This window comes from Saimiri boliviensis, chromosome 6 (assembly GCF_048565385.1).
Source record: "Saimiri boliviensis isolate mSaiBol1 chromosome 6, mSaiBol1.pri, whole genome shotgun sequence".
NCBI classification, from domain to species: Eukaryota; Metazoa; Chordata; class Mammalia; order Primates; family Cebidae; genus Saimiri; species Saimiri boliviensis.
This window is the reverse complement of record NC_133454.1, coordinates 126,365,506-126,379,442: the sequence shown is the minus strand read 5'-3', so window position 1 is coordinate 126,379,442 and position 13,937 is coordinate 126,365,506. Positions and strand designations below refer to the sequence as shown.

Genomic DNA, 13,937 nt, shown 5'->3' with positions numbered 1-13,937 from the left:
CCATGCCTCGGTTCCGAGGAGCAGCGCAGCCCTTACCCTCCGTCATTCACAGGTAGCTCCTGACAGCCTTCCCCAGCCCCACGCTGCCTGCTGGTCCACGCCTCACAAATCCATCACAGAAACTGCCCTCCCCTCTCCGGTGCGTCCTGTCTCAGACCACTTCCCTCATCATCTTGCCGGCTCCCTGGGGGCTAAGGGAGCAGGCTGTGGGCTGTGGATCAGCCACTCTCTGCGTGACCTGACCTCCCGCCTCCCTCTTCACCTCGCTGGGTCCCTGGGGGCTGAGGGAGCAGGCTGTGGGCTGTGGATCAGCCACTCTCTGTGTGACCCAACCTCCCGCCTCCCTGCAGCTGGTGGTCTATGCCAGCCTATAGGCCTCAGGAGGCTGCATGCTGCTCACTGGTGCTGGGGAACTCTGTATTCTGGGCCAGTGACCGCAGGCCGAAGAGCAGCTGGCCGTGGCTCCTCAGGCACCCTCCTCTGTGCACTGAAGGCCAGCGCAGGGTGAGTGCAGGGACAGGTGCCCCCACCCCCACAACACCCGACACTCCCAACTGCTTTTGTCCAGGTGGGTCTCCCTGTGCAGAAGAGTTCTGGGGACAGGTTTCTGCGTTGGTGAAAGCACATGGTGTGCTCGGGCCTGTGTGTTTGCTCCGAGTGTGTGTGGGCACTGCACCCGCTGGCTCCCCATTCAGCGAACTCTGCTAAGCGTTGGGTGTGTGGTCAGCCTGCCTTGGTGGGTGGGCTCCCTGTGCTATCTGCAGACCAGGAAGCCCTGGTGCAGGTGCCTGCGGGGAGGTGAGCGTGGAGCTTCGCTGTGGTGGAGCTGCGCCGTCCTGGTGCGAGCAGGAGGGCGCAGGCATGTGGGCCTTCCAGCAGCCGCGTGGGCCTTCCAGCTGTGCCGGGCCGGGACTTCCTCCTCCACCCTCAGTTCATCAGAGGGGAGGGAGTTGGGAAGATGGTCACAGCAGCTGATGTTTGTCACCCAGGCACAGTGCTTCAGGTGCACTGTCTCAGTTGACACGCAGATGACCTGCTTAGGGTGAGGTGGGGGAACCCTGTTTTACAGATGTAAAAGCCGGGGCCTCAGAGGTGTCCAGACCACGGACTGCGGACCTGCGCTGTGCTGTGCTGCAGAGGAGGCTGCTCTCTGCGTCACTTTTCCCTGCTTTGAATTTCAGCCGAAGAGCCCTGACCTTTTCCCTTCCGTAAACATCTGCCTGGCACTCTGCCACCCAAAGAGCTTCTGTACCCCGGGGACAGTCCTCTTGGTCTCAAGGCTTGGCCTGCTTTTGCTCCCCTTGAGGGACACAAGGGCCCACAGAGGCATTCCTGTGCCCGCCACCGCCCATAGCCTCCAGCTCTTAGTGACGTGGGACTGCTTTGCCTACCAAGAAAAAACGGGGATCCAAAGCAAGAATGTGTGTGAGAGGGGCTGCCCAGGCAGGCAGGGACGTGTCAGCTCTCATTTTCCTGCCTGAGCTAAGGAGACACCTGGTGGCCGTGCTGTGGGGCAGGGTGCAGCCTCTAAGAGGCTCCGGAGGTGACTGGCCTTTGGCATATCTCCTGAGGAAATCTCTTTCTTTGCCTGGAAAAGGCAGTGGGGAGTAAGTATCGTGGGGAGAGGGGAAGATACCAACAAAAATGCCCTGTTTGCCCACAAGCCGCGGGTGAGTGCCCCTGTGGTCGCAGAGTAAAGCCACCCATGTGGGGGAAAACGACTGTGGCTCCCCAGAAAGAGCCTGAAACTTCCCTGGAGGTTTGAGAATCTTGGTGCCAGTGGGCTGCTTCCAGCTGTGCGGGCTCATCAGGGGAGCGGGGGAGGCTGCGGGGCTCTGGGAGGCACATCAGCCGAGTCCGCCCACCCGAGGAGTCGGCGGAGCGGGAGCTCCCTTCGCCTTTTCCTGCGCGGCTCTTCCTGTCCCTTCTGTGTATTTCTTCTTTCTTTTCTAACTATAAATAAAGCATCCCCAATGGAGAAAATATGGAAATTTTCCATATGGAAATATAGAAAAGTATAAAGAAGGAGGAAAACACAACTCTACACCCCCTTCTGTAACACGTGGGCGTCAGCAGGGTGGCATGCGACCCAGTCCTCTAGTTGCCATTGCTTTAAAAAAACTTCATGAGATGATGTTGTTTACCACCCAACTTTCTTGGCTACGCGTTACATCACAAGCATTTCCCATGTTATCAAAACCTATGCAAACGTTATTTTTAATGCTTACGTAATGTCTGGATAGGAGCCAGGGTGTAGGATCTTTGAATCGCTTCTCATGATTTGCAGTTGTAAATACTGCTGTTTTGAACATCTTTCTGCATTCATCTTGGTTCTCGTTTTGGAATATTTTCTGTGGTTGGATTTCTGGAATAATAATGACTGGCTCCAGGAGCATGAATATCTTTCTTGTTTCTTTGTTTGATTTTGAAATGGAGTCTCGCTCTGTCACTCAGGCTGGAGTGCAATGGCCCGACCTTGCTCACTGCAACCTCCACCTCCCAGGCTCGAGCAATTCTCCTGCCTCAGCCTCCCAAGTAGCTAGGATTACAGGCCCCCACTACCACGCCTGACTAAATTTTGTACTTTTAGTAGAGATGGGGTTTCACCACGTTGGCCAGGGTGGTTTCGAACTCCTGACCTCAAATGATCTGCCTGTCTCGGCCTCCCAAAGTGCAGGGATTACAGGCGTGAGCCATTGCACCTGGCCAAGCATAAATATCTTTTTTTTTTTTTTTGAGACGGAGTTTCGCTCTTGTTACCCAGGCTCACCGCAACCTCCGTCTCCTGGGTTCAGGCAATTCTCCTGCCTCAGCCTCCTAAGCAGCTGGGATTACAGGCACGCACCACCATGCCCAGCTACTTTTTTGTATTTTTAGTAGAGACGGGGTTTCACCATGTTGACCAGGATGGTCTCGATCTCTCGACCTCGTGATCCACCCGTCTCGGCCTCCCAAAGTGCTGGGATTACAGGCTTGAGCCACCGCGCCCGGCTAAAGCATAAATATCTTAAAGGCTCTTCATAGGTTTTGCAAACAGCTTCCCAGAGAAGCTGTTCTTATGCCCAGACAGTGCCTATGCGCTGCATCCTGAAGGCCTTCCCAGCGCTCAGTACCATGTTTACAAAGCTCCGAGGCAGGAGTGGAACCTCATCGTTGTGTTCTGAATCTCTTGCTTTCTTGTGGGTTTAGGGCCACTTGTATTTGCTGTTTTGTTGCTGTGCCTGTCCCAAACGCTCCCTTTGCCTCTATGTGGTAGCTTCAGCTCTTCTGACACAGCCCTTCCCAGCCCTGAGCAGAGCAGATATTTGGTGCCTAGGAGGAGGGTGAGATTTACACGCCACACCTGCTCTCTGATGCCAGTGCCGCCTGCTCCCAGCTGGAAAAGACCTGCCCTCTTGTGGGCAGCATCCGATAACCCACCTGGAGCAGGGCTTAAAGGATTGTAGATCAGCGTGTGGGAGATAGTAGGGTGATAACGTCTGGCATTCATTCCGCTCTGAATAGGGTGTGTGTCCACACCTGAGCTCCACGCTGGTGCAGCCGGCTCGGGGCCATGTGCTTTCTGAGGTTATCTCCTCCAGCGCTTTTAGCGGTGGGTATGGTTTTTGAAGTGGTATTTTGAAGTGATTTCAGACTTTTGGTAAAGTTGCGAGAGTAGAACAGGCCAGGCACAGTGGCTCACACCTAGAATCCCAGCACTTTGGGAGGCCGAGACCAGTGGATCATGAGATCAGGAGTTCAAGTTCAGCCTGGCCAACACGGTGAAACCCCATCGCTACTAAAAATACAAAAATTAGCTGGGCTAATTTTTGGTGGGTGTGGCGGTACACGTCTTCCGTAATCGCAGCTACTCAGGAAGCTGAGGCAGGAGAATTGCTTGAACCCTGGAGGCGGAGGTTGCAGTGAGCTGAGATCGCACCACTGCACTCCAACCTGGGTGACAAAGCGAGACTCTACCTCAAAAAAAAAAGAGTAGGACAAAGAGTTGTCACCCCTGACCCCAGTTCTCCCAATACTAACGTTTGCTTCATTGTTCCTTTTTTACCTTGAGCCATGTGAGTGCGTGTAAATTGCAGACGAGGTGCTCCTGAACCCCAGTTCTTCCGTGTTTTTCCCTAAGAATGAGGACATTCTCCAACATAACCACAGTCCAGTGATGAAGAGTAGGAAATTGACATCAGCCCCTTCCTCTTTCGCCAACAGACCTTATTTAAATTGTGTCTGTTGTCCCCCAACGTCCTTATAGCAACAGAAACCCAGGGTCCAGTCCAGGGTCACGTGTGGATCGCGCCGCCATTGCTTTGGTCCCCTTTCATCTGAAACCGTTCCTGTGTCTTTGTCTCTGATGACCTTTGACATGTTTGAGGAGTCCAAGCCAGTTCTTCTGTGGAATCTCCCTGCATTGGAGCTTGCTTTCTCCTGATTAAGTTCAGGCCGCGCCCAGTGGTGGGAACCCCATCAGGAGGCGTGTGGTGTCTCTTTGGTGCTAGTGACGTTAACCTTCATCTCTCGATCACCGTGGTGTCCGCCAGGTCTCTCCACTGTGTGAATAATAAGAACATATATTTTAGAAAGAGGAGGAGCCCAGAGCCCAGCAAGGTTACTCTACCCGCGTTCACCGTAGCTGGGTATGACCAGGCTACCTCCTGGTCTCCGCAGTGGCCGCTCCCCAGCCCCCACCTTACCCTACCTCTGGGAGTCACGCTTCGCCCAGCCTGCGCCCCATCCTGAGAGCCGCTCACTTCTGTCCAGTGCCCCGTGCTTCTCTCCCTCCAGGTGGCCTTCTGGGTTCCTTTTGGCTCTTCCTCCTCGGCCAGACCCGCAACTCCAGGGGGCCCGATGACGCGGGCCTGACCCACTTCTCCCAGGCAGTTCTCTCCCCGGCTTGTGATACTGCCCGGGTTCTTGGCCCAGCTCTTCCATCTCTGAGCTTGCCTCCCTCCCAGCCCTGCCTCTTCTATCCTGCCCGTCTTAGAGCAGGAAAAGTCATCTCCACCCACCCAGCAGGATTTCTTCCTCTCTCTGGTGGGTCTTCACAGATCTTGTCTGTCATGCCCCAACCCCACTCGACCCCCATGGCTTCCCCCTGTCAGAGGCTCCACATCTCTCAGCTCAGCCTCTGCATTGCGTCATCTGTGAGTTCCTGCTGCTCGCCAGTCCAGAGAGGTCGTGTCCACTGTGCCAGTCCTGCCCATGGCTCAAGGGAGGCCTCAACCACTGGGCTCTGTCCATGGCTACAGCCTCGCCTCCGGCCACAGGCTCACAGCTCCTCTGTCTCTCAAATGCACCTGTTCTTCCTGAGTTGCCGTTCCTTCTCCCCAGAGTGCTCTCCCTGAGGCTCTGTGCCTGGCTGACTTCTCCCCACTCAGGCCCCAGCTTATGTGTCCCCTCCTCAGAGAAGCCTTTTCTAATATCCAGTCCCCAAACCCCTGCATCCACCCTAGATCATTCACAAAACGTCACCCATTTCTTCTCTTCCAGTCACTTGTGATCTGAAACGTTCTTCTTTGGGTCTTGTTTGTCTTTTCTCCTTTCTCTGCTGTTTATCTTCCACGAGCAGAACCTTTACTGTTGTGTTCTCGACTCCCAAGGCCTGGAACTGTGCCTGGCATAGGGTCTGCCTCCATTGAGCTGAGATCGCACCACTACCAGTCTGGGCAGCAGCAAGACTCCATCTCAAAAAGAAATTCCAGTTTCTCTCCTCCTCTTTTCTTCTACTTATTTCCTTGTTTCTTCTCTTTCCTCTTTCGTCTGTCTTTATTTCCCCTTTTCCATGTTGTTGGCCATAACATGACACTAAGGTTTTTGCAATATTTGTTTCATTTCTTAGGTTTTTATGTTCCTTACTTACAATAAAATGGCTAAGTCAAGTGTTTTAAACTTTTTTTTTTTTTTTTTTTTTTTTTTTTTTTTTTTTTTTTTGAGACGGAGTTTCGCTCTTGTTACCCAGGCTGGAGTGCAATGGCGCGATCTCGGCTCACCGCAACCTCCGCCTCCTGGGTTCAGGCAATTCTCCTGCCTCAGCCTCCTGAGTAGCTGGGATTACAGGCACGTGCCACCATGCCCAGCTAATTTTTTGTATTTTTAGTAGAGACGGGGTTTCACCATGTTAACCAGGATGGTCTCGATCTCTCGACCTCGTGATCCACCCGCCTCGGCCTCCCAAAGTGCTGGGATTACAGGCTTGAGCCACCGCGCCCGGCGTTTTAAACTTTTTCTAAGAAATGAATCCGATGGGCTGGGTGTGGTGGCTCACACCTGTAATCCCAGCACTTTGGGAGGCTGAGGTGGGTGGACCGCTTCAGGTCAGGAGTTGGAGACCAGCCTGACCAACACGGTGAAACCCTGTCTCTATTAAAAATACAAAATTAGCCGGGTGTGGCGGCACACACCTGCTATCCCAGCTACTTGGGAGGCTGAGGCAAGAGAATTGCCTGAACCCAGGAGGCGGAGGTTGCAGTGAGTGGAGATCACACCACTGCACTCCAGCCTTGGCAACAAGAGTGAGATGCTGTCTCAAAGAAAAGAAAGAAAAGAATCAGATGGCCGGGCGCGGTGGCTCAAGCCTGTAATCCCAGCACTTTGGGAAGCCGAGGCGGGTGGATCACGAGGTCAAGAGATCGAGACCATCCTGGTCAACATGGTGAAACCCTGTCTCTACTAAAAATACAAAAAATTAGCTGGGCATGGTGGCGCGTGCCTGTAATCCCAGCTACTCAGGAGGCTGAGGCAGGAGAATTGCCTGAACCCAGGAGGCGGAGGTTGCGGTGAGCCGAGATCGTGCCATTGCACTCCAGCCTGGGCAACAAGAGCGAAACTCCGTCTCAAAAAAAAAAAAAAAAAAAAAGAATCAGATGGTTAGATGAGTCCCAGATGCAGGGGTGTAAAGACTGCATCTGCTTTGCTTCGGGCTCCGCGCTGGGCAGTTGTCTCTTTAGACTCAACTGCATGTTGGTTTCCTTCATTTTACAAATGAGGTTCTAGCCAACCTCTGAAGCCTCTCTGCATTCAGGGATATAAGTTGCTGTCAGTTGATTTAAAAAAAAATTAAAAAAATTTTTGAGACGGAGTCTTGCTCTGTTACCCAGACAGTGGTGCGATCTCAGCTCACTGCAAGCTCCACCTCCAGTTCTCCTGCCCCAGCCTCTGAGTAGCTGAGATTACAGGCGTGTGCCACCATGCCTGGCTAATTTTTGTATTTTCTATAGAGACGGTGTTTCACCATGTTGCCTGGGTGGGTTTCAAACTCTTGAGCTCAAACAAACCTCCTGCCCTGGCCTCCCGAAGCGCTGGGTTTACAGGTGTGAGCCACTGTGCCTGGCCTGAAGTATTACACTTTGTTGTTGTTGGAGACAGAGTCTTCACGTCACCCAGGCTGGAGTGCACTGGCACAATCTCAGCTCATGCAGCCTCTGTCTTAAGGTTCAAGTGATTCTCATGCCTCAGCCTGCCAAGTAGCTAGAATTACAGGCGCATGCCATCATGCCTGGCTAATTTTTGTATTTTTAGTAGAGATGGGGTTTCACCATGTTGGTCTCAAATTCCTGACTTCAGGTGATCCTCCCACCTCGGCCTCCCAAAGTGCTGGGATTATAGGCATGAGCCACCACGCCCGGCCTGATACTTTTCAAAGTTATAGTGCATATTATGCTGGGCACAGTAGCTCACACCTATAGTCTTAACTACTCAGGAGGCTGAGGTGGGAGGATCATTTGAGACCAGCCTAGGCATCATAGGATTGTTGTAGAGATGTAGGCATCTCTACAACAATCAAGTCACAGTGGGTATTATCAGGGTGACCTGGGGGCTCCATTTGAGTTTGGAGTTGCTCCCTTCTCTGGAGCCAGGAAGTGTCGGCCTTGGCCAGGCATCCAGGTGGAAGATGGTGCCGGCCTTTCCGTGGGGCCGCTGTGGGGTTGGGAAGGTCCCGCATTCATTCTGGGAGCCTCAGTGCTGAGGCTGCACTAACCTGGGCTCTGACCTCCCTCCCCAGATGCTGAAGTTCCGAACAGTCCACGGGGGCCTGAGGCTCCTGGGAATCCGCCGAACCTCCACCGCCCCCGCTGCCTCCCCAAATGTCCGGCGCCTGGAGTACAAGCCCATCAAGAAGGTTATGGTGGCCAACAGAGGTGAGCGCCGGTGGCGCCAGTCGGGAGCCCCGTGGCCAGCCCCAGCTGAGGGCTTCCTGTCCCACTCACTGGGCCAGGCCCTGGCTCCCCACTCCCCTTTCTGCTTCTCCTAGGACCTAGGAATCTAAATTCTCGTTTCCTTGCCATCTAGGTGAGATTGCCATCCGTGTGTTCCGGGCCTGCACGGAACTGGGCATCCGCACCGTAGCCATCTACTCTGAGCAGGACACGGGCCAGATGCACCGGCAGAAAGCAGACGAAGCCTACCTCATCGGCCGTGGCCTGGCCCCTGTGCAGGCCTACCTGCACATCCCAGACATCATCAAGGTGGCCAAGGTGAGCCTGGCAGGCTGCTGAGACGGCAGGGACCAGGGAGTCTCAGTTGCCACAGGGGTGTGTGTCTTCAGACCGATGTGCTCAGCACCTCTGTGAGTGGGCGTGGTGGCTCACGCCTGTACTCCCAGCACTTGGAAGATGCCGAGGTGAGCGGATCACCTGAGGTTGGGAGTTCGAGACCAGCCTGACCTACATGGAAGAAACCCCATCTCCACTAAAAATACAAAAAAATTAGCTGGGCATGGTGGTGCATGCCTGTAATCCCAGCTACTCGGGAGACTGAGGCAGGAGAATCGCTTGAACCCAGGAGACGGAGGTTGTGGTGAGCTGAGATCTCGCCATTGCACTCCAGCCTGGGCAAGAAGAGTGAAACTCCGTCTCAAAGATTAAAAAAAAAGATGGAGTTCAGCAGGTGAGGCAGGGGAAGAGGCTGGCTGAGGCCTTGGAAGGGACTGATGGGTACCGGTCTCTCCCTGACCCCCACCCACAGGAGAACAATGTGGACGCGGTACACCCTGGCTATGGGTTCCTCTCTGAACGAGCGGACTTTGCCCAGGCCTGCCAGGATGCAGGGGTCCGGTTCATCGGGCCAAGCCCAGAAGTGGTCCGCAAGATGGGAGACAAGGTGGAGGCCCGGGCCATCGCCATTGCTGCGGGTGAATATAGTGGGCAAGCAAGGGTGGCCGCGCAGCTCCTGGAGAGGGGCCCGTGGCAGGGGCGGCTGGCAGGGGTTCCCGCCTGTTACAGAGGTTTCCCTACACCTCTCTCCCAACAGGTGTCCCCGTTGTCCCTGGCACAGACGCCCCCATCATGTCTCTGCATGAGGCCCACGAGTTCTCCAACACCTATGGCTTCCCCATTATCTTTAAGGCGGCCTATGGAGGCGGAGGGCGTGGCATGAGGGTTGTGCACAGCTACGAGGTGAGTGAAGACACCCAGGGCTGGGAGTAGGGCAGGGTAGCCCGTCGTGGAGGCAGGGTGGGCCACTCAGGGATGCCCAGGGCTGGGAGCAGGGCAGGGCAGCCCACTGTGAGGGCAGGGGTGGGTCACTCAGGGCTCCAGAACGTGGGTGAGGTTCGTGGCAGAGGGAAGGGTAGTGCCATGGGGTCCAATGTCTGCCTGGCCCCTGCCCACCCTTGCAGGAGCTGGAGGAGAATTATACCCGGGCCTACTCAGAGGCTCTGGCTGCCTTTGGGAATGGGGCTCTGTTCGTGGAGAAGTTTATCGAGAAGCCACGCCACATCGAGGTGCAGATCTTGGGTGAGTGGTCCCCAAGCCCTGCCTGGCGCAGCTCGAGGCAGGAGCTGAGAGGTCCAGTCCTGGTGGGGTCACAGCGGCTGGCCTGGGGACAGCCTGGGGCCTGTCAGGCGCTCTTCTGGAGGACTGTGGCAAGTGAGCTCTAGGGGTCAGGCTGCCAGTTGGTCCCTGCAGCCTTGGTGGTACTGGTGCATCTCCTGGCAGCCTCCATCTGGCAGCTGGCACTCACTGGCTGAAGTGTTTATGTGGGGTGGTAGGGGCATTTAAGAGGCGTGTAGATTCCAGAAAAAGCTGAGCCCAGTTTACCGCCCTCCCCAGGGGACCAGTACGGGAACATCCTGCACCTGTATGAGCGAGACTGCTCCATCCAGCGGCGCCACCAGAAGGTAGTTGAGATTGCCCCCGCCGCCCACCTGGACCCCCAGCTTCGGACTCGGCTCACCAGCGACTCTGTGAAACTTGCCAAGCAGGTGAGGGGCAGGGCTCCCGTGTTGGGACAGGAGCCTGTGCTCACCGGCCTGCGGGCCTCACAGTGGGACGCTGGGGTTCCCATGCAGACAGCCTGGTGGGGGAAGGGGACCCCAAGTGACTGGGGAAGGGAGAAGAGGGTGAAGGACTCTCTTGAGGGCCAGAAGTGGGTCCGTTGTATCCTTTCCATGTGACAGTTGAGGCTCCTGGCGCAGAGGCCAAGCTTAGAGTCCAGGATGGCTGAGAAGAGGGAGGAGGGAGCCCCAGCCGCCCCTCAGCCCTGCTGCTCCACAGACCCGGCTTCTCTGTGGCACCAGCTCACCCCTGTCATCAGAATGAGATTCATGGAATTCTGTGAAGATTGGGGACATAAGAAGGCAGTCCTCTCCCACGCTTCTCACTGTCTCCTGCAGCACCTATTATGATCTGTTTCCTCACTCCTCGCCCTCTGCCCATTTCTGCTCTTCTGGAAGCTCTGGTTGGTGGGTCCTGGGCTATGGAGGAGGCTGAGGTAGCAAGCTGTCTCCCCATAGCAACCCGCCCAGGCCTGGCCTGGAGAGCACCTGACATGGCCAGCGGGGTCCTGCCCGCTGTTCTTCCCCTGCCTATAGGCAGTGGAGGGTACTGTCACCTCCCCAGGCTGAAGGCTGGCGTGTGCACTCTGCAGAGTCAGGTTTTTTTTTTTTTTTTTTTTTTTTTTTTCTGAGATGGAGACTCACTCTTGCTCAGGCTGGAGTGCAGTGGCGCGATCTCAGCTCACTGCAAACTCCACTTCCTGGGTTCAAATGATTCTCCTGCTTCAGCCTCCCATGTAGCTGGGATTATAGGTGCCCACCCCCACCGCACAGCTAACTTTTGTATTTTTAGTAGAGATGGGCTTTCACCATGTTGGCCAGGCTGGTCTTGAACTCCTGACCTGGTGATCCACCCGCCTCGGCCTCCCAAAGTGCTGGGATTACAGGCGTGAGCCACCGCGCCCGGCTTACTGGCTTATTCTATGCCACATTTCATAACAGTTTAAGGGCAGTGATTCAGTCTAGTTTGTGGTTTTGGTGGGAGCAAAAGTGAAACTGGAATGAGGGTGGAAATTGGAGTGAGAGTCATTATCTTGGTTCCTATCAAATGAACCTCTGTGGGTGGTGGTGGCTAGAGGTGACTGCAGTAGACTAGAAGGGGACTTTCTGAAATAGCTCTAAGCAAGCAGAAGCAGGGGCTGGGGAAGGCCTGGGTCTCCGGGTCTGGCAGACTCTTGGTGGACAAGCCCGGGAGGAGCAGGGAGGAGGCAGCAGGGCCAGGTGTGAGCTGGGGCAGGCAGGGGCTTCTGCCCGTGTCTTGTCCCGGAGGAGCTGGGCACAGCCATCTGTGGTTCCGAGAACCCTGGAGCCCAGTAGACTCTCTGGGGGATGTGTCCTGGCAGGAGGGTGGCCTGGGCCCTGGGGTCTGCCTGCCATCTGTTGGGCAGGGTTTGCCACAGGCCGTTCTTTTACGGAACCAACCCAGTGGGTGGGATGGAATCCCTGTCCCGGGTCCCATGAGTTAGCCCAGGCCCTGCCTGTGTGCCCTCTGCTCATGCGGCCACCCCACAGGTGGGCTACGAAAACGCGGGCACCGTGGAGTTCCTGGTGGACAGGCACGGCAAGCACTACTTCATCGAGGTCAACTCCCGCCTGCAGGTGGAGCACACGGTCACGGAGGAGATCACTGAGTGAGCGCGGGGTGGGCGGGGCGGGAGGGGCAGCTTTGCAGAAAGTGCAGGTGAAGTGGCCCCTGGGGGGAGCCAGACTCGCTCACTCCCCACGCTGGTGGGGAGCAATGGGGATCCAGGTACTTAGTGTTTTAAAAGTCATGATTCTAAAAGTATGACTTGGTTATGATAAAGATCAGCACAAAGAGCATATAAAAATGACTGACAGCCCCCCTTTCCATCAGGACACTGCCGAGTGCTCAGGCCCAGGCACTCCCATCTGTCAGATGAGAAAAGCAAGGCTCAGAGATGTTCAGAGAGTTGCTCGGGGTCACACAGCTGGCACTGGAACCCAGGCCTTGGGTTTGCTCCTTTCCCGGTGTACTTCTTTTACTCTAGACATAGTTTGATGGAATTGAGATGTTTTATATAGAATTTTTATTATACTTTTTAAATTTAATATTTGTTGAAGGCATTTCCCCAGGCCATAATTATAATTCTCTCTGAATATTTTTTTTTTTTTTTTTTTTTTGAGACGGAGTTTCGCTCTTGTTACCCAGGCTGGAGTGCAATGGCGCGATCTCGGCTCACCGCAACCTCCGCCTCCTGGGCTCAGGCAATTCTCCTGCCTCAGCCTCCTGAGTAGCTGGGATTACAGGCACGCGCCACCACGCCCAGCTAGTGTTTTGTATTTTTAGTAGAGACGGGGTTTCACCGTGTTGACCAGGATGGTCTCGATCTCTCGACCTCGTGATCCACCCGCCTCGGCCTCCCAAAGTGCTGGGATTACAGGCTTGAGCCACCGCGCCCGGCCCTCTCTGAATATTTTTAATGGCTGCATACTATTCTGTCTTATGTATATTTCTTAACTGATACAGGTTTTGATTATGAGGCACTTAGGTTGTGTCTGGCTTTGGTGGTTATTAAGTGTGTCGGTTATCAGGTGTGTGCCCGAATCTTTGACTTCAGCTCTGCAGAGTTCTGAGCGTGAAACTTTAGTGGGATTATCTGATTGAAGGATAAGCAGCATCCCTCGGAACAGCCCTCTGGAGCGGTGGAACCAGTGTGCTCCGCCACAGGCACGGCGTATGACATTTTAAAAATTGGTCTGGTTTCCACATGACAGTCACGATGGCACAATGACCCTTACCCTTTCAAGGTCTATATTTTGAGCCATGTAATTGCTTGACGCTGGCTTTGGGCCAGTCTGTCTGACTGTGGAGCATCCGTGACCCCAGCCCCGCCCCCGTTGGAGACTGAGGATGCTGCTGGGGTGGCTGCTTTTGCCCGCCAGGGACGTGGAGGCCCCTCTCTCTCCTTAGGAGAAGCTTAGAGCCAAGGCCAACGCTTTGGCCCCCGAGACCTCCCCTCAAGCTTCTGTGGACTTGTTGGTCTTGGGCCTGCCTGGAGCCTCCTATCAGGAATGGGAGTCTGTCTGCTCTGGACCACGGGTTTTGTGTCACACAGATTGGGGCTCAGGTGTTCTCCGGTCCCGAGCTGCATGGAGCTTGGGTAAGCTCCAGCTGCTCACCTCTCTGACCCTCAAGCTCCTCCTCTGGTGGGAATGCCAGGGCTCTCAGAGCACTGTGGTGGAGATGAAGCGTGGGAGGAGCGCAGCCTGGCCCATGGCCCTGAGTGGTAGCTGTCATCTCTGCTGCAAGGTGGTCCACCAGGCAGCACAGAACACAGGGAAATCCTGCCAGCACAGGTCCCAGGCCGCCTTCACCGCAAGCCTCAGTGACAATACATTGAAAACCTTGAGTTATTTATTTATTTTTTTAAGACAGAGTCTTGCTCTGTCACCCAGGCTGGAGTGCAGTGGCATGATCTCGGCTCACTGCAACCTCCACCTCCCAGGTTCAAGCGATTCTCCTGCCTCAGCCTCTCAAGTAGCTGGGATTACAGGCGCCCGCCATCACGCCTGGCTAATTTTTGTATTTTTAGTAGAGATGGCATTTCACCATGTTGGTCAGGATGGTCTCGATCTCCTGGCCTCATGTGATCCACCCACCTTGTCCTCCCAAAGTGCTGGGATTACAGGCATGAGCTGCCGTGCCCGTCCT

The 13,937-nt window shown here is 55.0% G+C and overlaps 1 protein-coding gene across 13 annotated transcripts in view; it reads left to right on the top strand.

Annotated features, from left to right (window-relative positions):
• Nucleotides 1-13,937, top strand: part of PC (pyruvate carboxylase) — a 120,435-nt gene that overhangs the window by 87,491 nt on the left and 19,007 nt on the right. For 12 of the 13 annotated variants that reach the window (XM_003941214.4, XM_074401747.1, XM_074401749.1 and 9 more), the window contains 7 exons: nt 7,994-8,129; nt 8,281-8,465; nt 8,956-9,121; nt 9,241-9,386; nt 9,608-9,725; nt 10,041-10,192; nt 11,777-11,895. In XM_003941214.4, the coding sequence (XP_003941263.1) occupies nt 7,994-8,129; nt 8,281-8,465; nt 8,956-9,121; nt 9,241-9,386; nt 9,608-9,725; nt 10,041-10,192; nt 11,777-11,895 (1,022 nt within the window). Of the gene's footprint in view, nt 1-402; nt 505-7,993; nt 8,130-8,280; nt 8,466-8,955; nt 9,122-9,240; nt 9,387-9,607; nt 9,726-10,040; nt 10,193-11,776; nt 11,896-13,937 lie in introns of those variants that run through there. The other variant, XM_010351983.3, reaches the window with a different exon arrangement.